At 41.2% G+C, this 24,674-nt stretch overlaps 1 protein-coding gene across 1 annotated transcript in view; it reads right to left on the bottom strand.

Annotated features, from left to right (window-relative positions):
• Positions 1–12,691: 12,691 nt before the first annotated feature.
• Positions 12,692–24,674, bottom strand: part of CC2D2B (coiled-coil and C2 domain containing 2B) — a 140,470-nt gene continuing 128,487 nt past the window's right edge. The window contains exons 29-33 of the mRNA XM_066354598.1: positions 24,164–24,298; positions 22,951–23,073; positions 17,974–18,032; positions 15,083–15,260; positions 12,692–12,880 (exon numbers count right to left, since the gene is read on the bottom strand). Coding sequence (XP_066210695.1) covers positions 12,692–12,880; positions 15,083–15,260; positions 17,974–18,032; positions 22,951–23,073; positions 24,164–24,298 — 684 coding nt within the window. The remainder of the gene's footprint in view (positions 12,881–15,082; positions 15,261–17,973; positions 18,033–22,950; positions 23,074–24,163; positions 24,299–24,674) is intronic.

A 24,674-nucleotide genomic window follows, 5' to 3' on the forward strand; every position in this document is an offset into this window, starting at 1 on the left:
CAATCGGCGGCCGGGCCGGGCCCAGGTGCAGCGCCGGGCGACGGCTCGCCCGCCCCCGTCGGGCCCCGGCCGCATCCCTGGCTCCCCTCCGCTCGACCCTTCGCTTCGAGTTGTCCGACTCAACTACACCAGCCGCGGAGCCTGCCTGACGGATGGGCGGAGGTCGGAAGGCAGCGCCGTGAAAATGATAACGTTGATCATCATTCGGGTGGCCAGTCCGGTCATGCCACTCACCTGCTGAGAACCTTCAATGGCTCCCCGATGCCAGCAGAGTTATGGTCTCAAGTCTTGGGCTTGGTGCTTAAAAAACCCTTCACAGCATGGATTCAGTCAGTATTCCTCATCTCACATTACGGCAGTCCCTTACATCCTATGGGCTGCTTAGTGGAATTATCAGTTCCTCCATATGTGCTTTGGTCGTTTCCACAGTCCCTAAAGCGCTTTCTCTTGTGAAATTCTGCTGTCTTTTAAATCCCATTTTAAAACCTACTCCTTCTTCTAGAAACCTAATTAATCTCCCCCCTTCCTTATTTCCTTTGCTGTACAGATTCCCAAAAACTTGAAAGCAATTAAGATTACCTTTAGTAAACCTAGTTTGTCAATACCATAGTGGATGTAATTACCCATCTGTGGTCCTAAATCGGGAAACTACAAAAGTGTGGAAACACTCCAACATCAATTAAGGTAATGTGGGACCTGAAATGTGATGAGCAGACACCTAATCAACTTTATTTTAACCTGTTAGGTGGAATACCACATCAGAAGTGGATAGTCAGCCCATGACAGTAATTCTCATTTCTCTGAGAATGTTGTCATTCTCTTTTAAAATTAAAAAATAAATCATAGACCCCTACCCATTTTAGTAAGAACTATATTGTTACAAGAGTTGTATGATAAAGAGCTACCATAAAGTGATGGATATATGTTATATGAATTTGACCTTGCCATCTTCATCCATTTGAACAGCTGCAGATATATATGTGAGATAATGCTTAGGTACTTCTAGAAGCGCAGGGCTAGGGACAAGGGAAAGCAGAAGTTTCTGTTGAGAAGCAAGGTCCAGTCTAGCTCAGCATTGTCCAGGAGAGTCTGCCCTGACTTGTCTCAGTTGTAGAGCCTCTCTAGAGAGGAGATGGACACAGGCTAAAAGCTCCATGCCCTTTATAATGGCATTTAAATTAGTACCTACCTTCTCAGGTTCTAATTCATGTTCACTAAGCAACTTTATGACAATAATTTGGCATCCTAATAACTTAAATGTCCAGAGCTTATTTAAGAACTCTTTCAGTTCCAGTCTACCTGAATCATTACCAGCTAGAAGCAGCAGTCATTGGGACTTGGACATGAGCTGCAAAGTATAGAATGGTGACAACAATTCCAGTGCCATGAGGACTTTTCCTGGATGTGAACTTTTCCTGGACTCCTGCTCCCTGTGACAGCTCCTAACAGACTGAACTGTGGTTGGGTTGCATTTTCCAGGAATTTGGCATGGTGATGGGGCCAACTTGGACTTGGTGAACATGTTAAGGACACTATTCTTTTATGGATTCTTGCTGTATTGGCTAAGAGTTTGCTTAAAGGCTTTTAATCACTGTAAAAAAAAAAATAGAAGACTGGATAAAGAAGATGGGGCACATATACACCATGGTATACTATTCAGCTAGAAGAAATGATGACATCGGATCACTTACAGCAGAATGGCGGAATCTTGATAACATTATGCGGAGTGAAATAAGTGAATCAGAAAAAAACAAGAACTGCAGGATTCCATACATTGGTGGGACATAAAAATGAGACTAAGAGACATGGACAGGCGTGGGGTGGTTACGGGGGGTGGGGGGAGGGGAGGAGGGGGAGGGGGGGTACAAAGAAAACTGGATAGAGGGTGACGGAGGACAATCTCTCTTTGGGTGATGGGTATGCAACAGAACTAAATAACAAGATAACCTGGAAATGTTTTCTTTGAATATATGTACCCTGATTTATTGATGTCACCCCATTAAAATAAAAATTTATTTATAAAAAAAAAAGAACTCTTTCAGGAAAATGGGTCACAGATTACAAACATCACTGTAATAGGTTGTTTCTCATGGTTTCTACTTTGAAGATGTTATTCACTGGGAGATATTTATTCAGAAATTTTTCTACTTTTTGGATTTGCCTCATCTGATGAAAGGACTTTAATGTTCATTCATTTCATAGATTAATATATGTATATGAATATAATTTTCCCAGTGTGTCATAGATGATAAGTCCTTAAAATGAAAAATTTAGGTTTATTACAGTTTCCTCATTAATTTCTTTAGGGCAAGGTGAACACAATTAGGTATTTACTTAACTCCTAAATAAAATCTGCTCTCAAAAAGTTATATTCTAATGGGTTGAGGGAAATAAAGACGCAACAACAAAGTCACTTGGTGACAAGTAGTATGAAAAAAACCAGCAAAAGAGAATAGAAAATGAAACTGGGTGGACATTGCTTTGTGTTAAGGTGAGGTGGGCGAAGGCCTGAGGGAGGTAAGGCAGCATGCAGATATGTGGTGGTTGAATGTTCCAGGCAGAGGTCACAGGAAATGTGAAGGCCCTAAGAGAAGGCATTTGGGGAATGAGTATGGAGGCCAGTATATGCCTGGAGTGAAGAGGAGATAGGAAAGGCATTCCAAGTCTCAGAGGAAGTCATCAGGAAAGGTAGGAAAGGCTAGAAGTTAAAGGCAGCATGACATAATAAGCAGAGTAAGGAAACTGCAGAGTACAGTGCCTGCAGCCTAAGGCATGAGACAGGTTTGGCAAGAGGTGAAGATGAGACCAGATTCTCTGGAGAACTTTTGTAACTCAACTTTAGGCAGTGAAAAGCCACTCACTTTAATTTTTTTTTTTTTAATAAATGCATGCAAAAGGTAAAACATTCAAACAGTGAAAAACTGTATACAGTGACTAGCAAGGCCCCTTCCCTCTGCTGACCCCAGTTCTTCCCAGAAGCCACTTTATTACCCTTCTCTTGTTCTCTTCTCGAGATATCCAGGTGTTTCTCACCATGCATGTACATAATGCCCTTGCCTCATTTTGTGCACAAATGGTAGCACTTTACACTCTGTCATGTACCTCGCTTTTGTCATACTGTATATTCTGGTGAATATTCCACAACTGAACATTTGGGATTCCTTTCAATGGCTACCTTATATGTTCCACTGAATGCAAAGGACTATAGGCCAGAAGCTGTGGCCTCTGGTTCTTGGTTCTTGATTTGTTGCTTCCTAGTGGAGGAACCTTAAAAGGTCATTTCCTTCCTCTGAGAGTCAGATTCATCAACTATAAAGTTGAACTGGGTGATGACTGAAGCTGCTACTGACTTTAACATTTCACACCCTTGTTCACGCTCTTGCCACACCCACGTTGCAAAGTCTTCTGCAGGGGAATGAGGCCCAGCAGTCCCCTAAAGGTCTGATCATTATCCAATTTTAAAGGTTTCACATTTAAAGTGCATCAAGATAGTTCTTGTGCAGCCATTTTGAAGTCAGATATTTCCACAAGGCATATAGTGAAAAGCAACAGTTCCTTGTTCAAGTCTCTCCCCACTCCCAAGTCCCATTCCAAAAAGGTAAATAACATCACACTTTGAACTCCTTTAGCTATTTCTCAGAGTATTTGCTATCATCTTTTAAAAGAACATATTTATAAATTTGATTTGTTACTTTTAGATATATTTACATATTGTCCTGGAAAATGAGGGTTTCCATGCTTTCCATGACCCTTTACACACACACATTTCCTTCTTCCTTTATTTTCCTAATATATAATTTTGACACTTTTTTGGTTAAATCTATTTTCAGTTTTCATTGCTATGACTACCTAAACATTGTTCACTTTTGAACCTAATGGTGTCCTATTATTATCGTTTCTGTTTTCCTGAAAGTTTTTTCTTTGCTTTCTTCAAGTCTGTATCTAAATTTTCTACATCCTTCAATAGCTCTGGAAAATGCCTCAATTCAGCTTTCTAAACAGTTAAGCCTACCAGATAAACTGTTATTTATATCTTTCCCCTCTTGATTTATCTTCCTAGACCCATCTACCCTGACTCGACAGCTCCAATAGGGTTCTCTAATCTGATAGCTGCCTATCCTGATTTAGATCCCTGTTTCCAGGATCCTTTGTCTTTTTTCCTTGATTTACAAGCTCCAGTAGCTTTCTGAAAAATGGTCTATCTAGGAGGCAAAATTTTGAGACTTTGTATATTTGAAAATATCTTTAATTTACCCAAACACTTGGTTGTATGGCTAGGTATGAAATTCTAACCTGGAAATCATTTCCCTTCACAATTTTGAAGGCATGCTCTAATGTCTTCCAAATTTCAGTGTTGTTATTGAGAAATCTAATGCTGTTATGATTCTTATAAGAAACCTGAAACCTATGCTTTCTGGATTCCTGTATATTCTCAGTAAGCTGGTTTTACAATGATGTATTTTCATATGGGTCATTTTACATTCATGATTCTGGGTATTCAGTGGGGCCATTTCTTCTGAGACTTACAAATGTATGTTCTGAAAATTAACTGGAATTTCATAATTTTCTCTCTTCCATTTTCTCATTTCTCACTGTCTAGAACGTATATTATTCATAACTTTGATGTCTTAAGCTAATCTAAATTTCTTATTTCTGCTTGCTTATTATCCCCTTCTTTGGCCTTGTGTTCTCTTTAAGGGGGAGATTCCACAACTTTCAATACAAATTCTTCTTCTGGATTTTTAAAAAATTGGATTTTAAATATTCTACTACTTTCCAACAGCTCTTTCATGGTCTCAGATTTTTTTTTTTTTTTTATGTATAACATTCTGTTCATGTGTTCCAGGTACAATATTTCTGTTATTACTCTAAGGATATTAAAGTTTTCTTTTAAATAAATTTTTCTTCTCCCTACAGTCATTATCTGTTTCATCATGGTTTCTTTTATTTTAATCTTTTAATCACATATTAGAGAATCTCCTCAGGTATGTGATGATCCTTGGCTGTCAGTTCAAATTTACAAGGGAGGCATTAAAAGGATTATTGGAATCTCTGAAGGCATGAATAGGGCTTATTGAATGACAGGCTTCACAGTACAAATCAAGGGATCCTGAGGCTAATAATGTTCAGAGGCTATATGACGAAACAGCCCAGAGGGCTATCCTTACCATATAGTAACCAGACTCGTATAATACCTCTGTTCTCATAGATTACTCCCTTACCCACAGCTCAACCTCTTTAGAAAATAAGCTTCCAGTCTTCCAGTGTTGGTAGGTAAAGTTGCCTTCCTACAAAGGATGAGGATGAACATCTTATGGCTTAATCATGCCTTTTAAAGACTTTTTACCAATCCTTTTATTTCCAACTCACCTCACATTTCTACTCTTACCTCCATCTTTAAAGTGTCCAAGGTCCCAAGTCTTTCTGAGGTTCTTGTTGATTTCCAACAACCCTGCATCCCTGAATCTGTAGGCACTTGATTTTCAGCTTTCTCTGGTTTGGTAAATTGATTATTATGTGTTTATCTACTCTTCAGTTTCAAAACTGTATTCACCCTTGTGATCCATTTGAGAGGGAGTAGAGATTCTGAGTTCAGTCTGTTATATTTAATTCAGCTGAGGCTCTGGATGGGTAGCTCAATGGGTTGGAGTATCAGCCCAATGTTCAATCCCCAGCCAGGGCAAGAATTAATCAATGAATGCATAAATAATTGGAACAACAAAATTGATGTTTTTCTCTTTCTCTTCCCTCTATATTTTTTAATTTATTAATTGGTTTTAGAGAGAGAGAGGAAGGGAGGGTGAGAGAGAGAGAGAAATTGATTTGTGCTTCCACTTATTTATACATCATTGGTTCATTCTTGTATGTGCCCTGACCAGGGATCTAACCTGCAACCTTGGTGTATTGAGACAACACTCTGAGCTACCTGGCTAGCGCTGATCCCTTCCTTTATCTCTTTATCAATCAATCACTAAATAAATAAATTTTAAAAAAAAATCTAAAGAAATGTTGTTTAACTCAATTGAAGTTGAATTCATTATTTCCAATGAGAAGCTGGTGTTTCCCCTATTCTTTTGGTATTTCATAACTGTGCTTCATATCTATAGCTCTATTGGTTCTACCTACAAGACATATCTTGAATTGGTCTACTATTGTATTAGTTTCCTCCAAACTGAGTGGCTCAAAACAACAGAAATTTATGGTCTTATAGGAGGCTAGAAATCTAACAGCAAGGTATCAACAGCCTCCCCTGAAAGTTCTAGAGAAAAATCCTTCCTTGCCTCTTCTTAGCTTGTGGTGGCTCTTGGCAATCCTTGGTGTTCCTTGTAACTGCATCATTCCGATCTCTGCCTCCCTCTTCACATGGCCTTCCATTATGTGTCTGTCCTATCCTCTTCCTGTAAGAGCACCAGTCATTGGATTTAGGGCCTATGCTAATCCAGTAGGACCTCATTTTAGTTCATTACATCTTCAAAGTCCCTATTTCCAAATACGGTCACATTCTAAGTTTCAGGATAGACATGAATTGTGTGTGTGTGTGTTGGGGGGGAGGCATTATTTAACTTTCTACAGCTATTTGCGTCCACTCTCAACCTCCTACCTAGCTCAAGACATAATCATTTCTCACTTGGATTTGTACAATTGTTTCTTTTTTTTTTTTTTTTTTTTTTTGTATTTTTCTGAAGCTGGAAACGGGGAGAGACAGTCAGACAGACTCCCGCACGCGCCCGACCGGGATCCACCCGGCACGCCCACCAGGGAGCGACGCTCTGCCCACCAGGGGGCGATGTGCTTTGCCCCTCCGGGGCATCGTTCTGTTGTGACCAGAGCCACTCTAGCGCCTGGGGCAGAGGCCAAGGAGCCATCCCCAGCGCCCGGGCCATCTCTGCTCCAATGGAGCCTTGGCTGCGGGAGGGGAAGAGAGAGACAGAGAGGAAGGAGGGGGGGTGGAGAAGCAAATGGGCGCTTCTCCTATGTGCCCTGGCCGAGAATCGAACTCGGGTCCCCCGCATGCCAGGCCGACGTTCTACCGCTGGCCAGGGCCTTGTACAATTGTTTCTTAACTAGTCTTATTACCACTACTCCTATCCTCCAAAATAGTCACCTTCTAGCAGTTGGAGGAGTCATAAAAGGGTAAATCACACCTGTTATGAGCTTGATATAGAAGAGTTCTTACCCATATTTCTGGACTGTTTTAGCATAGTGCAGAACATTATGAATAGTTTAAAAGGCTATTTTCTAAAATGGGGGCCAGAATACATAGACATTTATAATCTATAATCTGCAAGGGGGTATTCCAAATTTTAAAATGCTATATAATAATGTTCCACTTCTGGAGAAGATGGTTGTGATGGTTAATATTATGTGTGAATTTGACTGGAGCATCAGGTACCCACATATTTGATCAAAAATTTTTCTGGATGCTTTGTGAGGGTGTTTTTGTATGAGATTAACATCTGCTGAGTAGGCTGAGTAAAGCATATTGCCCTCTTACTATGATGTTATTTACAACTATTCTGAGACTATGACGTGGACTTTTTACTCATACTATTCAATTCACCAACCCTCCAAACACCAATTGGGTATCCTAAAATTCAGTTCAGTTCTGACACTATCTATTTGGAGTTAGTGTCAGACCCCACAGAGTAAGGACTCTGTCCCACAAGACTGCTTCTACTTCAGACACAAATCACAAGTCCTAGGCCTGCAGTACTTCGGACTGATCAAGGGTTCTCTTGACTCTCTCCATCGATTTGATAATTTGCTAGAAGAGCTCACAGGAAAATACTCTACTTTGTATTGCTGATTTATTATAAAATATACAAATCAGCAATAGCCGGAATGGAAGAGATGCATAGGGCAAGGTATAGGGAAGGTGTGTGGGATCCTCCATGCCCTCTTTGGGCATGTTACTGTCCCAGCACCTCTCTGTATTCACCAATCCAGAAACTCAAACCTGTTGTTTGGGAGTTTTATGAAAGTTCCATTATGTAGACATGATAAATCATTGGCCATTGGTAATTATCTCAATCTCCATTCCCTCAACTATCCCTAGAGGTCAAGGGATATGGCTGAGAGTTCCAACCCTCGAACACATGGTTGGTTCCAGCCCCTATCCTGAAGCTATCTAGGAGTCCACTAAGAGTAACCTTATTAGCACAAATTGCTGGTGTGCTTGAAGGGACTTGTTATGATTATCAAAAGGTAACACTTTTCAGCCCTATCACTCAGATAATTCCAAGGGTTTTAGAACCCTGTGTCAGGAACTGGGGACAGTTCTCATGTCAGGAACTGGGGACAAAGACCAAATATATATCTATTACATCCCAATATCTCACCTCCCTAATATGAGTGGCCCTCATTCAATCAATTGAAGGCCTGAATGCAACAAAAAGGCTGACTCTCCAATGAGCCTGATGCTTTGAGATAGGACATATGTCTTTTTTGACCTTTAGACTTAAAACTGAAACAATGGCACTTTGTGGGTCTTAGACTGCCAGCTTTCAGGCTGGAAATTACACCATTGGGTCTCATGAGTCTCCAAGTTGTCAACTGAATATCTTGGGACTTCTTAGCTTCCATAATTCCACAATTCTTTATAATAAATCTCTTTATAGATATACAGTCACATGCTGCATAATGACATTTCGGTCAATGATGGACCACATATATGAGAGTAGTACAATAAGATTATAATGGAGCTGAAAAGTTCCTATCATCTACTGATGTCATAGCTGTCATAACTTCCCAGAGCAACTTATTACTCATGTGTTTGTAGTGGTTCTGGTGTAAAAAAAACCTACTGCACTGTCAGTATAAAACTATAGAAATACAATTATATACAGTACATAATACATGATAATGATAATACACACCTACATTACTGGTTTACGTGTTTCCTATACTTTTTATCATTTTTAAGTATACTCTTTCTATTTATATACTATATAAAAAAGTTTGCTGTAAAATAATACACTGTGTTACACTGGCATCATCCTCATTAGGTATTCTCATTTTTATAAAACAAACAGGAACATATACAAATAGATAGATAGATAGATAGATAGATAGATAGATAGATAGATAGATAGATATGTTGGTAAAAGAGTGGGCAAGGCCCTGGCAGTTTGGCTCAGAGGTAGAGCATCAGCCTGGCATGTGGAGGTCCAAGGTTCAATTCCTGGTCAGGGCACATAGGAGAAGCGCCCATCTGCTTGTCTACCTCTCCCCCTCACCTTCCTCTCTCTCTCTCTCTCTCTCTCTCTCTCTCTCTCTCTCTCTCTCTCTCTCTTCCCCTCCCACAGCCAAGGCTCCATTGGAGCAAAGTTGCCCAGGCGCTGAGGATGGTTCCATGGCCTCCACCTCAGGTGCTAGAATGGCTCACCTTAAAGGAGCAATGCCCCAGATGGTTAGAGCATCGCCCCCTGGTGGGCATGCCGGGTTGATCCCGGTTGAGTGCATGCGGGAGTCTGCCTGCCTCCTCGTTTCTAATTTTGGAAAAACACATTAAAAAAGAAAAAAAAAATGGGCGAGGTGAATAATGGTGGTAGGAGAAGGGAGAGCAATGGGACAGGAACCCAACATAAAAAAAAAAACAAACAAGAAAAATAAAACTTGTACTTAAAAATATGATCACATTTAAGCACTTATATAAATTAGCATCTGTAAAATCATTTAAAATAATCTCAAATATAAAAAAGGGAAATATTATTTTTTTCAGTTACCTAAACCTTTTCAATGATTTGCTATTGTACTTTAAAATCTGAACTCTTTACAATGACCTATGTGATCTGGTCCTTGTCTATTTCTCCAAAACTGTGTGCTACGACTCTTCCTTGCCACCCCCCCCCCCATATAAATCCCTTTCTGGACCATAGGCTTTTGCAATTGAAGTTTCATTTGTCTGAAATGCTTTTGCCATAGGTGTCTGCATAACTGGCTTCCTCTCACCTTGGAAGCCATAGATGCCTACTCAGTAGAATTCTTCCCCTTATTTCTCACTGATACTAGACAACTGATTTTATTGGGAGAGTAATAGATCCAATTTAAATACCTCTTTTGTGGCTAGGAGTGATACAGTTCTGTAAGTACCAGTTATTGGGATGTAAGTACCAGTTACTGGGCATGGCCTCCTTGGAAGCTTTTTAAGAGTTAAACCAGCTGCATTCTCTACCTGCCCCATCCCTTTCTGCATTTTCTTGCCATGAAGATGGTTGTAAGGTTAGAGCTGAGGTTCTCAAAGTGTGGTTCCCAGATCAGCAGTCTCAGCATCACCTGGGATCTTGTTATAAATGCAAATTACCAGGCCCCACCCAGATTCACCAAGTCAGAAACTTGAAAGGTAGGGCCCAGAAATCTGTGTTTCAACAAGCTCTTCTGGTGATTCTTATGTATGCTGGAGTTTGAAAGCCACTGAGCTAGAGGACAGAAGTCTTCTTAGAGATCGGCAAGAAGATGGGTGAAAGCTAGTGCACCTATGACATCATATAGCCATTGCACCAGACTTGGACTGCCTCCTCTGGACTTGGCAGCTATGCAGAAAACTAATCCCTATGTGGTTAAGCTACTGTGATTAAGTTTCTGTTACATGCAACTGAATGCAATTCTAATTGATAAATCATCTTTTAATCTCAACTCAAACGTTATCTCTTTAGAAAGGTCTTCCCTGACTACTCTGCTTATACCCTCTATCCCCATTGAAGTCCTTCTCTACATCCCATCCTTTTGTTTTCTTTATAATACTCATCACATCCTGAAATTATCTCATTGATTTATTATTTGCTTATGGTCTGTTTCCAATGTAAGAATATAAGCTTCACAGGGGTAGAAACTTTGGCTTTTTGCCGCTGTACTCCCAACATCTTCCAAAATGACTGGTACATAAAGAATGCTCTATAATTATTTATGGAGTTATTTAAAGAACTTTAAAATTATATATCACATTTAAAATAATGTATTTTTAAAACATTCAAATGAAAAACGTTTCAATGCAATTATACAATTTTCAGGAAAAAAATTTTGGTTGAGAAACACATAAAGTACACATATTAAAAATGCATATAACACAGAAAAGTTCTCCATGCTTGTCTAGGAACACTTTTTGCCTTACTCTTAAGTGGCCTATAAATTCTAAAACCATAAACAACTAACAAAACAGCTATGTAGACGTTCAGAGCACCACAGAAATGAACTGCATGAATGCAGCTCTCTTTTCAACTTCGTCTTTCCATTAGCTAGCATTCGGTGTTACCTCAATCAATGTGAGAGACTTGTTAATAACAAAACTTCATATGTCATTTATACACAAACATTTAAATAAAAATTTTTTGATAAGTTTTCACATTAGCCAAAAAAGCATTCCGTCACCCATATTTCTACCTTTTTTTCTTTTACTTTGCTAGTACAGTAAGCTCAAGTTTGGTTTAAGTCTAACATTACTGCAAATATGCACCTATGCAGGTGTATTGTGGAGAGGATACAGATGGAAGGGCCCCTGAGGATGAGTTTGGGGTCCCTGTTCTCTGCTTGTGGGCGTGAGTGACCCAAGAGGCCCCAGTGCTCCTGCAGTGTTCAAAGTCAATTCTCTTTCTCTTACCTTTACCTCATATAAATCTACTCTCATCAAACTTCGGAAATCTGTGTACTTAGATTTTTTAAAATAAGTTGTATATAACATTTAAGTAAACTGCACAAACACTTTTCCTCAGTGAAGCACAGAACAATAAAAAACTACAAGAAAGCACAGTGCTTCCTACTTAGATTCCTGCCCACTCTTTCTTGAGGGGCTCCTGAGACCTAGATGCCATTCCTGGGGCCACCACTGGGAAGAGAAAGCAGCAGGGACGTGGCAGAGGCAGAACGGGGAGCGGCCCCCTAAGGAAAAAAGGAGACCTGAGATTTGGTACAACCTTGTTCTCCCTTTTTCAGGTCAGGAAAGTACATTAATTTCCTGGGAATGTCTTACAACTACCTGGAGGTGAAAGGACTTCATATCATAGCATCCCAAATAAAAACTTTGGGGAAGCCCTCAGAAGCTACTGGCCTCAGCTCTCAACCCAACATAGAAGGTTTTCCTAGAATTCTTCATCAGTGAAATAATCTTTTATCTTAGGAAAAGCAATGACTTTAGGGTTTCTATTTGAATAACTTATACTTGGAATTGTGTCAGAACCAATAGCAAACCTGTTAGCCTCACTTCAGTAATTATAACATTCTATAAGGCAGGGTTCTCATTCTTAACAGTCATCAGAATTACCTGGGGAGCTTGTTTAAAATACTGTAGGTTCTAGAGCTTCATTCCCAGAAGTTCTGATTCAGTAGGCCTTGAGTAGGGTGTAGAAATCTGCATTTTCAACAAGGCTCTCCAGGTGAGTTTGATGGGGGTGGTGTCAGGCCCACAGTTTGAGTACACTGGCTTTAGAGGGAGAGACCAGAATTGCTTCTTTCCCAGAATGAAACCCAAGGCTAGTAGCCTTTTCAAAGGGTCCTCCTTGAAGAGGTGTCTGGGAAGGAGGTCATCTAGATTCATCTCCAAAGATGCAGGGATTGAGTTTCCATCGTGCCAAATCCATAAGCGAACCAAAGAGTGGGTTCACACTTGGCTGGACTTGAGGATAAGTAGCAAAATCCCAAAGTACTTGAAAGTTCTGGCTGCTTCTTGTCTGGGGGGCTCCTTTTCCTGTCTTCCTTTTCACTGTTGTTGAATTAAGGAAGCCAAGTAGACCCACACAGATAATACATTGTTCGGATATGGGTGAATGTATACAGCGAGAGCAAATTCTGTCTGGGGAAATTCACAGGAGTGAATTCCAGTTTGATACACAGCATCAATAACTGACTGTACATCAGTGTATGGCATCTGGATAGGAAATCCTGCAATCTGGACCAAAAAACAGAATAACATGTAAACCCACATTATAGTCATGTCAGTAATTATATGCAAAAAGATTATGGAAGCCTCAAAGAAATGGTAGTCATAAAATAATAATAGTTATTTTGTGGTTGCTTACTGTGTTCTAGGTACAGTATACATATTTAATCCTCAAACTCTGAGAATTATAGTTGTTTCTATAATAATCCCTACTTTACAGAGAGATGAGCAGAGCCAGGTTGTCTAATGTCAGAGCCTGGACATTAATACTCGCATATTTGCACCCTTCTAACAATAGAATAGCAAAGTGCCAGTAAGGAAATTGTTTGGTCTTACAAATGAGGGATTTAAGTGAGCATTTTGGAAGAATTTATTTAATACTGATTCCCTTTCAATGTATTAGGTGACAACTGTGAGACAGGGTTAAAGGATTAAGGAACATGGACCTAGGTAAAATTATCTAAAACAAATCATAAACCTCCTTCAGGCCTTGGATTGTTTGTTTCAGGAGGCTTTTCCCAACCCTTAAATCTGTTTTCATGCTTGTTCCACATGGTTGCACTGTCTTTCCTTAGCTTATATAACAGAATATGTTGCAATTACATGTCTTCTGGTCTAACTAGCCCATAGTCTCTGTGAATACATAAGACTGTGTCTGTCTTGTTTACTGTCACAACTCCAATGCCTGGAACACAAACAATGGTTCACATTTACTAAACACTTGCTGGGTGATAGGGTAAATATTACCTCATCTTATCCTCGCCACCACAACTGCAAAACAGATAACTATTTTTATCCCTGTTGATCTTGTCTAATGGGGTAGAAAGTATAGAGAAGTTAAGTAACTTGGTCAAAGCTAGTGAATTGTTGAGCCAGGATTTGAACGCTAGTTGCAGGATTTAGTGCAGGTTTATGATTACGTGTTATTAAGTAGTCAGATAATTTTACATATATTTAACTCTGTTATGCTTATTGGTTTACTCCTAATTCTATTTTTTTTTAAAAAAAGCAAAACATAAAAACTGCCTCCCTATTAATGAATGAATAATGACGGCAGATTCCTCCCTGGAAACCTAAGTACTCAACTCCCAACAGGTTCCTTCTTTCCACTCTCAGAGAAGTCATCCTCTAGTCTCCAAGAGGGTAGAGGGAAGGGATCTCACTCTTGGGAGGCTGGGCCTTTCAAAAACCCAATGGGCCAGTTTATAGGGAGGAGCAGGTAAGAGGATTCCCAGAATTAGGAATAGGGTAGGGGAAGAAAAGGAGGATCTTAACAATATACCCAAATGCCTACCATGTTTGATACAGACTTCATGAGCTTGAGATGCCTTTTTGTGTGTGTGTGTGTGTGTGTATTTTTCTGAAGCTGGAAATGGGGAGAGACAGTCAGACAGACTCCCGCATGCGCGAACCGGGATCCACCTGGCACGCCCACCAGGGGCGACGCTCTGCCCACCAGGGGGCGATGCTCTGCCGCGACCAGAGCCACTCTAGCGCCTGGGACAGAGGCCAAGGAGCCATCTCCAGCGCCCGGGCCATCTCTGCTCCAATGGAGCCTTGGCTGCGGGAGGGAAAGAGAGAGACAGAGAGGAAGGAGGGGGGGGGGTGTGGAGAAGCAAATGGGCGCTTCTCCTATGTGCCCTGGCCGGGAATCGAACCCGGGTCCCCCGCATGCCAGGCCGACGCTCTACCGCTGAGCCAACCGGCCAGGGCCAAGATGCCTTTTTTTTATCATCCAAGATGGTGTCAAATGTGTTGGTGAATATATAAGAGAAGAAGTCAGAAGTGAAGCCGAAAATGAATATCTAAATTTGAGAGTAATTTGCATATAGAAGACATTAAAGCTTGCCCAGAGTCCTGTTGCCCAGAACCAAGGACAGGAAATCCATTCTATTACTACCATCTGGAGACCATTTTCTAGTGTCTTAGTTGCAGGTGGTTTCCTTTTGGGAATCTCTTTCCAAAGTTTGTGGTTTATACATCATAATATAGAAACTGTTTCCAAGAAAATGGAATGGAATGTGGTCGTGGTAATAGCTGTTCACTACATTTTAAATTTCTCAGTTTATAAATAAATGCATTTTAATGCCATAGTATCTATCATCTAAGATCAAGATAAAAGGCATTTCAGGGACATTTAGGATTACTATTATTTGGCAATGAACAAATAAATAAAATAAATGTAACTAATGCATTTAATTATATACAAACCCAATAAAATTGTCGTAGACTCTTAAATTCACTGTCTTCTTCAGAGGAAACAGAGCATCCAGTGCCAAGTTCTAGCTTAGGAAGAATTTGTCGCAAAATAGAAGTACATTGTCTGTTCCAACGTGTTGGCTGATTAGGTCGCCATTCCATAATTTTACATTTCAGAGTCCTTTCAATTCTATAATAAGATTATATTTATGACAAATTAAACCTTATTTAATAAATGTGAAAAGAGTTTTGTCACTTTAGTCAAGCATGAGAATGATTCATTTTTTTATTTTGGAGGAAACCAGACCTCTGTCACTGGGGATATCTGCCATTATTCACATTAATCAAGTCTGGGAGAAACAGGCTCTTGCTTTGCTTGGGAAAGCAAGAAGCTTCCTGGAGTAGCCAACAATTAGATGTCAAAGGCACCTTTCTTTTCCAGTTACCTGTGTGTAGGCTGCTACCTACTGAGTATGATTTGATACCTATTATTTGTTTACTGGTTTGGCATTCCTATTCTCCAAGATCCTCCTTTAACATAAAGACGTTGGGTTCTCAAGAGACCACCTTTACAAAAATTCAGATATCTGGTCTTGACTAATGTTAGCAGAGATGGGTTTATTAGATCAGTTAATAAACTCAGTAAAAAAATAAAAAATAAAATAAAAAATAAAAAATAAAAAAAAATAAACTCAGTAAGCAGAGTTGGGAGGAAATGAGGCATTGGACTGGTGAGTATGATGATCAGTTTCCCCTATAACAATGTATTCTCCATAAAGGTGGGGATTTTTGCCTGTATACCCCACCCCCAAAACAGTGCCTGGTGATGGACTGTTCTAGGGAGGGAGGGAAGTGGAGCACAATGTAGGCTGGTTGATGGGACCCTCCTGGGAAGCCTGTGCGGAATCAGTGTGTGCTACAGAAGAAGCTCTGGAAGTCCGTTTTGGCTGAGTCTATAGTGTAACTAAGTAGTTTGGAGTTTGCAGAGAGTGTCAGTAGTGGCTAGGCATCAGAATCACCTGTAGGACTTTATCAATATATATATTTCACCGCCAGACACTGATTCAACAGGTCTGGTCTGGGACGCTGGCACCTGTATATTTAAATAGTTTAGGAAGCAAGTCTGATGAAAACCAGAAGTTGCGAACCATTTCACAACTGCATGTCTTCCGTTTTTGTTAAGAACTTAAAGAGAAGATTGCTTCTCGGACCTTTGGCTAAGATCAAGTGTAAGAATTTAAAAAGAAGAATAGGACTAAGAGGGAGAGGTTACATACTAGTGAAAGATGGAAGTGTCAAAATGATTTTTGTCATATTCTGTTTTGATTAGTTGGTAGTGGCTTACATGCCTACCTGTTATGTCAGCATGAGTCACTAGAGGCAGTCAGATATCGAAGTTTCTAACACATCTGGTGTAGGAGGAAGGCCTGCTGTAAAGATTGTGACCCTTTGGGCTTGACTGAACAACTCGTGTGTGTGTGTGTGTGTGTGTGTGTGTGTGTGTGTGTGTGTGTGTGTGTTTGGAGAAGGGCAAGAGCCTTGGAGGGATCTACCATCCAACTTGGATATTTTTACAAAGTTGTGGGCCATTTACCTTCGGGTCCTTCCGAGAAGTAATATCTACTGCATTGTTTACTATAAGCTCAACAGCTGTCTGTGTTGAGAACTTCCCAAGAGTAGCCCACAGTATTTTCCAAAGGCAACCATTTTTAACTTGGCCTATTATTTCAAAGAGCATCTGAGATCACAGAGGAGTTGCTTTTCAATGCATGTACCAAAGAACAGATGACAACGGTAGTAACTATTATATAATCTCCATTTCACACTTCTGTTGCTGAATCTAATATATATTTCGAAACACTGATTTAGAGTGTAACAGATTGAAAAGCTTGGCCTCTCTGACCCCATTTGTTTAAGCCTGCTGTGTTCTTGCATACAGACATGCTAATCATTAGAGGAATTCTGCTTAAAGCTTGAGTTTTTACAAAAACAGCCCCTTGCCAGAAGATGCCTCTATGGAGGAGATGGAGGAAAGGGGTATAAAAGTAATTATCATTTATCAAAGATTTGCATGAGCCTCAAGACTGGACTCATATCATCTGGAGTCAATGGACTTAGAACAAAGAGATTGAGAGATTTTTCCGTCTTTTTTGGATCCCTACTGTACCCACATGTCTGAGGTTGTCAGTCACCTCGCGCCTCTCCCATTTCCCCTTCCCTGACATAAAAGAAGCCCGAACTCTGTACTTTCCTAAGATGGACTTGAGAGACTACTGGGTTCTCATCTCAGTTGGCACCTTCGCAATCAATAAACCTTTCCTTACTCCAAACTATGACATTTTGAGTTTTGGCCTTTCTTTTTTTTTTCTCTCTCTCTTTTTTTTTTTTGTATTTTTCTGAAGCTGGAAACGAGGAGAGACAGTCAGACAGACTCCTGCATGCGTCCGACCGGGATCCACCCAGCACGCCCACCAGGGGCGACGCTCTGCCCACCAGGGGGCGATGCTCTGCCCCTCCGGGGCGTTGCTCTGTTGCGAGCGGAGCCACTCTAGTGCCTGGGGCAGAGGCCAAGGAGCCATCCCCAGCGCCCGGGCCATCTTTTTGCTCCAATGAAGCCTTGGCTGCGGGAGGAGAAGAGAGAGACAGAGAGGAAGGACTGGGGGGGGGGGGGGTTTGGAGAAGCAAATGGGCGCTTCTCCTATGTGCCCTGGCCGGGAATCGAACCCGGGTCCCCCGCACGCCAGGCCGACGCTCTACCGCTGAGCCAACCGGCCAGGGCGAGTTTTGGCCTTTCTAAGTGAGCACTTGAACTTTGGACCAATAACAAGAGGACTATAAACGGTGGCTGAATGAAAGATTATGGAGAAAACATGATAATCATAATGCAAGTGTATGGATCATACCTGGTCTTTAGATCATCTACCATGCTTTTATTAGTATCAGTATAAATTATTTCTTCAGGCTGAAAGACAAAAAAATGGAAAATTAGAAAAGATTCTAGGGAGGCCATTTTCATATCACAGTCACCCCTGGAGTGCTAACTATTCTGAGGGGAACCCAAACCCTTCTCATGTGGTAAAAACACTGAATCACAGATTGTGGGGAAAACAGCTGTGTTAGGCTTACACACTGGTTTACCGGCTGCAAACACTTTGCTTGATTAGTGCGTGGGCACGTGGCAAGCACCATGTGTGGATAGTCTATGTAAGGCTATGGGTGTTTTGCGCTCAGGGTGGATTGTGGATGGCAGATGGCAGACGGCAGATTGCCTGCCTGCCTGCCTGCCCACCACTGTGAGGGGCCATTTTGCTGTTCATTCGCTTGCTGCTGTGAGAAGTGGTTTTCCCCTGCCAGTTTCTGTGTCCATTGTTGCAAGACTTTATTAAACGGGAATGGCCCAACGCTTTCTGGCTCTGCAGTTTTTCTACAGATTGCCCAAATCCAACATGAACCTGCCTGGCCTTAGCCACCAGCATTACAGGGGGCAACACTTGTTAGGCCTCTAGGTCCTAGAAAGTTTCAGGAGTGATTTGAGAAGGCTCAGCCTGTCAGGTAATGATCTAAACCAGCGGTTCCCAAAGTGTGGTCGGGAAACTTGTTAGAGATTCAGATTCTCTGCCTCCACCTCAGACCCACTGAATCAGGAACTCTGAGGGGAAGGCCCAGCAGTTCGTGTTTCAACAAGCCTTCCGTGGCTGTGATGCCCCCATGGTAGGAGAGCCACTGATCAGGGGAAAAGGTCACGTCTGGGAGTTTCCCACAACAGAACATGGCAAAGGACAGGAGAGACTGCAGAAAGGAAGTATGAAATCCAGTAGCTTCTTGCAGAGGCTGCCAACTATTCCAAACAGGACAGGTAGACTGAATTCCCTGATTGCTGTTGCTAAGCTCTGTCTGCCCCTCCAAACCATGTCCCTCTCGCTATCTCCTCCCTCTTCCCCAACCCTCCAATCCTGGCAACTCTTGTGGATTAGACACCCTTCAAACCTGAGAAAGGGCCTGGCTTACATTGATTTGATAAATTCATGGAGTGTTAACCCACTCTCTTTTTCTGGCAAAGGCCCCTTTCTTCCAGGGAATTCATATCCTTTAAAACTTCAAGAGGCTTTCCCTGTTAACTCATCTTTGAATCCCCACATTCTCGTTAAGTGCACTCAACTTTGTGTTCTCAATTGTGATAACAAAAACAGTATTCACTATAGAGAGTGGTTATTGTTAAGGTGACCAACTTTTTTCCAATGAAAAGGAGGACAAAAATAAATGGAAGAAAACAATATCATAAATAAAAGAAACATTTTATTCATTGAAACAATAATACACCATAATATGATAAATGCGTAATAAAAACATTTGTAATATTTTACATTGTAATTATGCTTACATGCCCATTAATTTTTAATAATACTTGTAAGAGAAAAGTACTCATTTAGATACAAATACGTCACATCACACGCAATGGATCGACTCTGCATGGATTGAATATGGATATTTAGAGATTAGTCTTCCAATATCAAAAAGGAGGATGTGTATGAGAATACTTTTCGAGGGAGGACGGAACTTACAAAAGAAGGACTGTCCTCCCTAAAGGAGGACGATTGGTCACCTTATTATTGTGGTATGTGTATGGCAAGGCAGAAGATCAAGGACCATTAACTTACAGGGAAAAATCAGTAGAGATACAAGTCAAAGGCAACTATGAGTATTACGTTTATAGATTCAACTTGGCAAAAGGTTTAGATTCCATCCTCAGCCGTAGTGGCTATTAAAGACACAATTTTCATCATGGCAGCCCTTGCCATGGTAGTGTTAGTTTCTGATTGCCCTGAGGATAAAGGTCCAAATCCCTCCCAGGACTCTGCTCACCCCAGAGCTCATCTCTGCTTCCTCCCTAGCAGCAGCCAAGCTGGCCTTTCGGCTCCTTGGCAGACATCTCCTTACCACTGCAGTCTTCAAGCCTGCTCTTGCCGCTCTCTGCTGGGAGCGATCTTTTACCTGATTTTATCGAGGCAAGCTCCTGCTCACCCTTCCTCACCATGCTGGCCATGACGTTTTTTCCAGGAAGTCCCTGCAGCTTTCCTTCCTGTCAGGGCCCCCTGGTGTGTGCCCCCAAAGTCCTTTCATTTCTTCTGTGATAGCACTACCACTCTGCACGACAAGTGCTTGTTTCCTGCTGTTTCTCCTTCTAGAATATGAGTCCCAAGAACACTGAGACATGTATTTTTCTTTGTGGTACCCATACCTAGCATAGCGCTGGCTCATAGCAGGCACTCAGAACACATACACATTACCTGAATGAATAACAGAATGATTAATAGGGAAAAAGGGCCCTGGCCGGTTGGCTCAGTGGTAGAGCGTCAGCCTGGCGTGCGGAAGTCCCGGGTTCGATTCCCGGCCAGGGCACACAGGAGAGGCGCCCATCTGCTTCTCCACCCCTCCCCCTCTCCTTCCTCTCTATCTCTCTCTTCCCCTCCCGCAGCCGAGGCTCCATTGGAGCAAAGATGGCCTGGTCGCTGGGGATGGCTCCTTGGCCTCTGCCCTAGGCGCTAGAGTGGCTCTGGTCACGACAGAGCGACACCCCAGATGGGCAGAGCATCGCCCCCTGGTGGGCGTGCCAAGTGGATCCCGGTCGGGCGCATGCGGGAGTCTGTCTGACGGCCTCCCCGATTCCAGCTTCAGAAAAATACAAAAAAAAAAAAAAAGGGATAAAACCCCACCTCATCTCTAAATATATCATTTTCTCCCTAGAAGACAGCAATACTCACAACTTTGGGATGGGAAAAGCAAGATATGGCCTGTGGATGCTATAAATGTGGTTTGTTCAAGGGAGATAAGCACATTTCCGCTCTTTAAAATAACATTACAAACAGGATATATGTGTGTGGGTGTGGGTGTGTGCGCGCGCATGAGCGTGCATTTTGCGTTGTGTATAATATATACGCACACATATATAAAGCATATGACTATATGCTTACAGCTGCATGGAGAATGTTTTAAAGGATGCGCAGTGGTTATTTCTTAGAGAGTAGAAAAAAGTGTGAAAAGGAGAGAAACTCTTCACTTTTATATGCTTTGGTATTGTTTGATATTTTTTCCCAAACCACCGTGCATTCTTTTTAATAGTGTAAACTGCCTCAAATATACAGACAAGCATAAAGAATAATGTCACTAACATCCTTCTAACATACCTTACCACATAGCTAGGTCTAATCTTTGCATTCTTTCATATTTGATTTATATATTTTTAAAAGAGGTAAAACAGTACAGATAGACTTGAAGTACTCTATCTACCTCTCTCTGATCCCATGCCTTTTTTTACTTCCCCAAAGCTAACCTTTAACCTAAATTCTGTATTTATTATTCTTATAAATGCTTTTATACTGTCCTACATATCTATATGTATATACATAAACAACATACAGTTTTCAAACTTCATGTAAATGTTTTTAGGTTGTATGTGTCCTTTGACATCTTTACTTTGCTTAGCATTATTAGATTGTTTTATTTATTCATGTTGATATACATGACTCCAGGTCTAACCTTTGCATTCTTTCATATTTGATTTATATATTTTTAAAAGAGGTAAAACAGTACAGATAGCCTTGAAGTACTCTTATCTACCTCTCTCTGATCCCATGCCTTTTTTTACTTCCCCAAAGCTAACCTTTAACCTAAATTCTGTATTTATTATTCTTATAAATGCTTTTCTACTGTCCTACATATCTATATATATATACATAAACAACATACAGTTTTCAACCTTCATGTAAATGTTTTTAGGTTGTATGTGTCCTTTGACATCTTTACTTTGCTTAGCATTATTAGATTGTTTTATTTATTCATGTTGATATACATGACTCCAGGGCAGTGATTCTCAACCTTGGCTGCACATCAGAATCACCTGGGGAGCTTAATGTACTACTGGTGTGTGGATTCTACCCTGAGAGACTCTGATGTAATGAATGTACAGTCAGGTTGAGAACTATTGTAAATTGGTTCATACATTTTTTTTTTTACTGCTGTTTAGAAGTTTTCATAGTCTGAATACTACACAATTCATGTATTGATTTTCTGGTTGATGAATTATTCACAATTTTTTTTCTATTTTAAGCTACTCTGTAATGAACATTATCATACTTGTCTCCCTGCACAAGCTCCGAAAGGGTATATACTTAGAAGCCGAATCGGAGAAATCAAAGGGTGAGCATTTTCAACGTTACAGATATTATATTGCTTTCCAAAGTGTTTATAGCAATTTATGCTCCCACCGTTTCTCTGCCTCTTTGCTAAACACTTGGTATGACCACACCGAATATTTTTGACAATCTTATGCATGTGAAATAGTGTTTCATTGTAGTATTTCCCTGATTATGAGTGAGGTTGAGCATTTGAGTTTCTGCTTCTATGAATTGCCTCCTATTTGTTTTTCTATTGCTCTTTTCTATTTATCTCATCTCCTCCCTCCCTCCTCCCCCTGGGCTCAGAGCTCTTAGTGTTTGAATTTTGCAATTGCCTACAGCCTGCCATACTATGGCCCTCAATCCAGAAATAGCTGTTAAAATGGAACTTGGGATACTGAGTAGAGTAATACTGAGGAGGTCACAGACCCACTGGCTGGCCCTCTGTTGATTCAGTTGGTTCCCGACTTCATGCCTGTGTTTGGTCTGCCTCCAGGCCCCAGGCTGGGAGTCTGCCACTTTTCCTGTGCATCTTCTTCCAGAACTAGCCCAAACTTGGGCTGGATGGTAGAGGAAGCTATATTCTATTAATGTTGTCAAACAATTCCACAAGCAATCAGCTATATAACGTAACAAGAGCTGTCACAACTAGTAAAGAAACAAGGGTAACTTTCATACTGACACACCTGGAAAAGTATGATTTACCTGTATACTTTGTGCTTGTGTCCCTTGAAAATTTTTTGGAAGCAATGGTTTCCAGAAACTTTCCTTCGAATAGTCAAAATATACAGCCATTGGTGTATTATTCTGTTGAATATTAAACCAGACCTATTAAAACATTAACATAAAATCAGTACAGGCCCTGGCCGGTTGGCTCAGCAGTAGAGCGTCGGCCTGGCGTGTGGGGGACCCGGGTTCGATTCCTGGCCAGGGCACATAGGAGAAGTGCCCATTTGCTTCTCCACCCCTCCCCCTCTCCTTCCTCTCTGTCTCTCTCTTCCCCTCCCGCAGCTGAGGCTCCATTGGAGCAAAGATGGCCCGGGCGCTAGGGATGGCTCCTTGGCCTCTGCCCCAGGCACTAGAGTGGCTCTGGTCGCGGCAGAGGGACGCCCCGGAGGGGCAGAGCATCGCCCCCTGGTGGGCAGAGCCTCGCCCCTGGTGGGCGTGTCGGGTGGATCCCGGTCGGGCGCATGCAGGAGTCTTGTCTGACTGTCTCTCCCCGTTTCCAGCTTCAGAAAAATACAAAAAACAAACAAACAAACAAACAAACAAAAAAACCCATAAAATCAGTACAGGCCCACGGGAGCCCCAAGATCACAACTGGTTAGGACGAAGCGAAATTATCCTGCCCTGCTACCCGATGAAGTGGCAGAAGCCAGGGGAGGCTCTGAGGTGGGAGGCAAAGACATCCCAGGCTTTATGAACATTAGACTGTCCGCTGGTTCTCAACTTTAGAGTCACTACAGAATCATTTGGGGGTGGAGTTTCAGGGATAAAAGATTTCCCTGGTCTCACACCCGAGAGATTCTAATTGAACTTTTTATTTTCTTCAAAGTTCCTCACATAATTCTAATGCATAGCCAGGCTCCATGATAACTAATTTGACTCTTGAGGAGAGAGTTTAAACCTTTGAGTAGTGAGATTTTTTTTATGCTAGCTCACCCCAGTGAGTTTTTTTTTCAAAAAAATAAAATTAGTTCCAGTTACAGTTTTATTAACTTAAAATCATATTTGTTTGATGGCCAATTTATAAAAACAAGAACATACATTTGCCTTTTTTTAATGTTGCCTTATACATTTTTAAAATGAATCGATTGTACTCTGGATGGTCAGGAGGCATGAAGATATACATGAACGTTCGTACTACCCAAAGGCTTAAATTAAGATCTCTGCCCTGACTCCCAATAAATATACTTACGTTTCTATGATCAAACAAACAATCTACACTTTGTAAAGGACAAAATGGGTCAAACTGCTTATGACATTGTCCAGTTAAAGGATTCCAAAGCAAATATTCATCAGTTTCATGAGTTAATACATAAGCCACATGCCCCTGTATGAGGAAAAGAAGTTAAAATCATTTCGGGCGGGTAATTGACTTAACACATTTTTTCAAGTGAAAATTACAATGTAAGCATGTGGTATTTCTGATTTCTAAAAGTATTTTCTAGGCTCTTTAACATTTTTTTGTAAAAGGAAGAGGCAGAGGCTCCAGAAACCCTTAGGCCTAGGCTAGCATGAGGATTCAAGTGAGAGAACTTTGGAAGCCCTACTGCCATGTATAGTCCCACAGGGGTTCCCTCATGACAGGAAGATACATTGTTCTAACAAAATCAGTACATGCTGACAGTTTCCCAACAGCTAATCCTAAAGTGGTGTCTAGTTCACACTGGGGTGGTAAATGGACTAGCCCTGCTTTGAGTAGAATA

This window comes from Saccopteryx leptura, chromosome 13 (assembly GCF_036850995.1).
Source record: "Saccopteryx leptura isolate mSacLep1 chromosome 13, mSacLep1_pri_phased_curated, whole genome shotgun sequence".
Classification (NCBI taxonomy): Eukaryota; Metazoa; Chordata; class Mammalia; order Chiroptera; family Emballonuridae; genus Saccopteryx; species Saccopteryx leptura.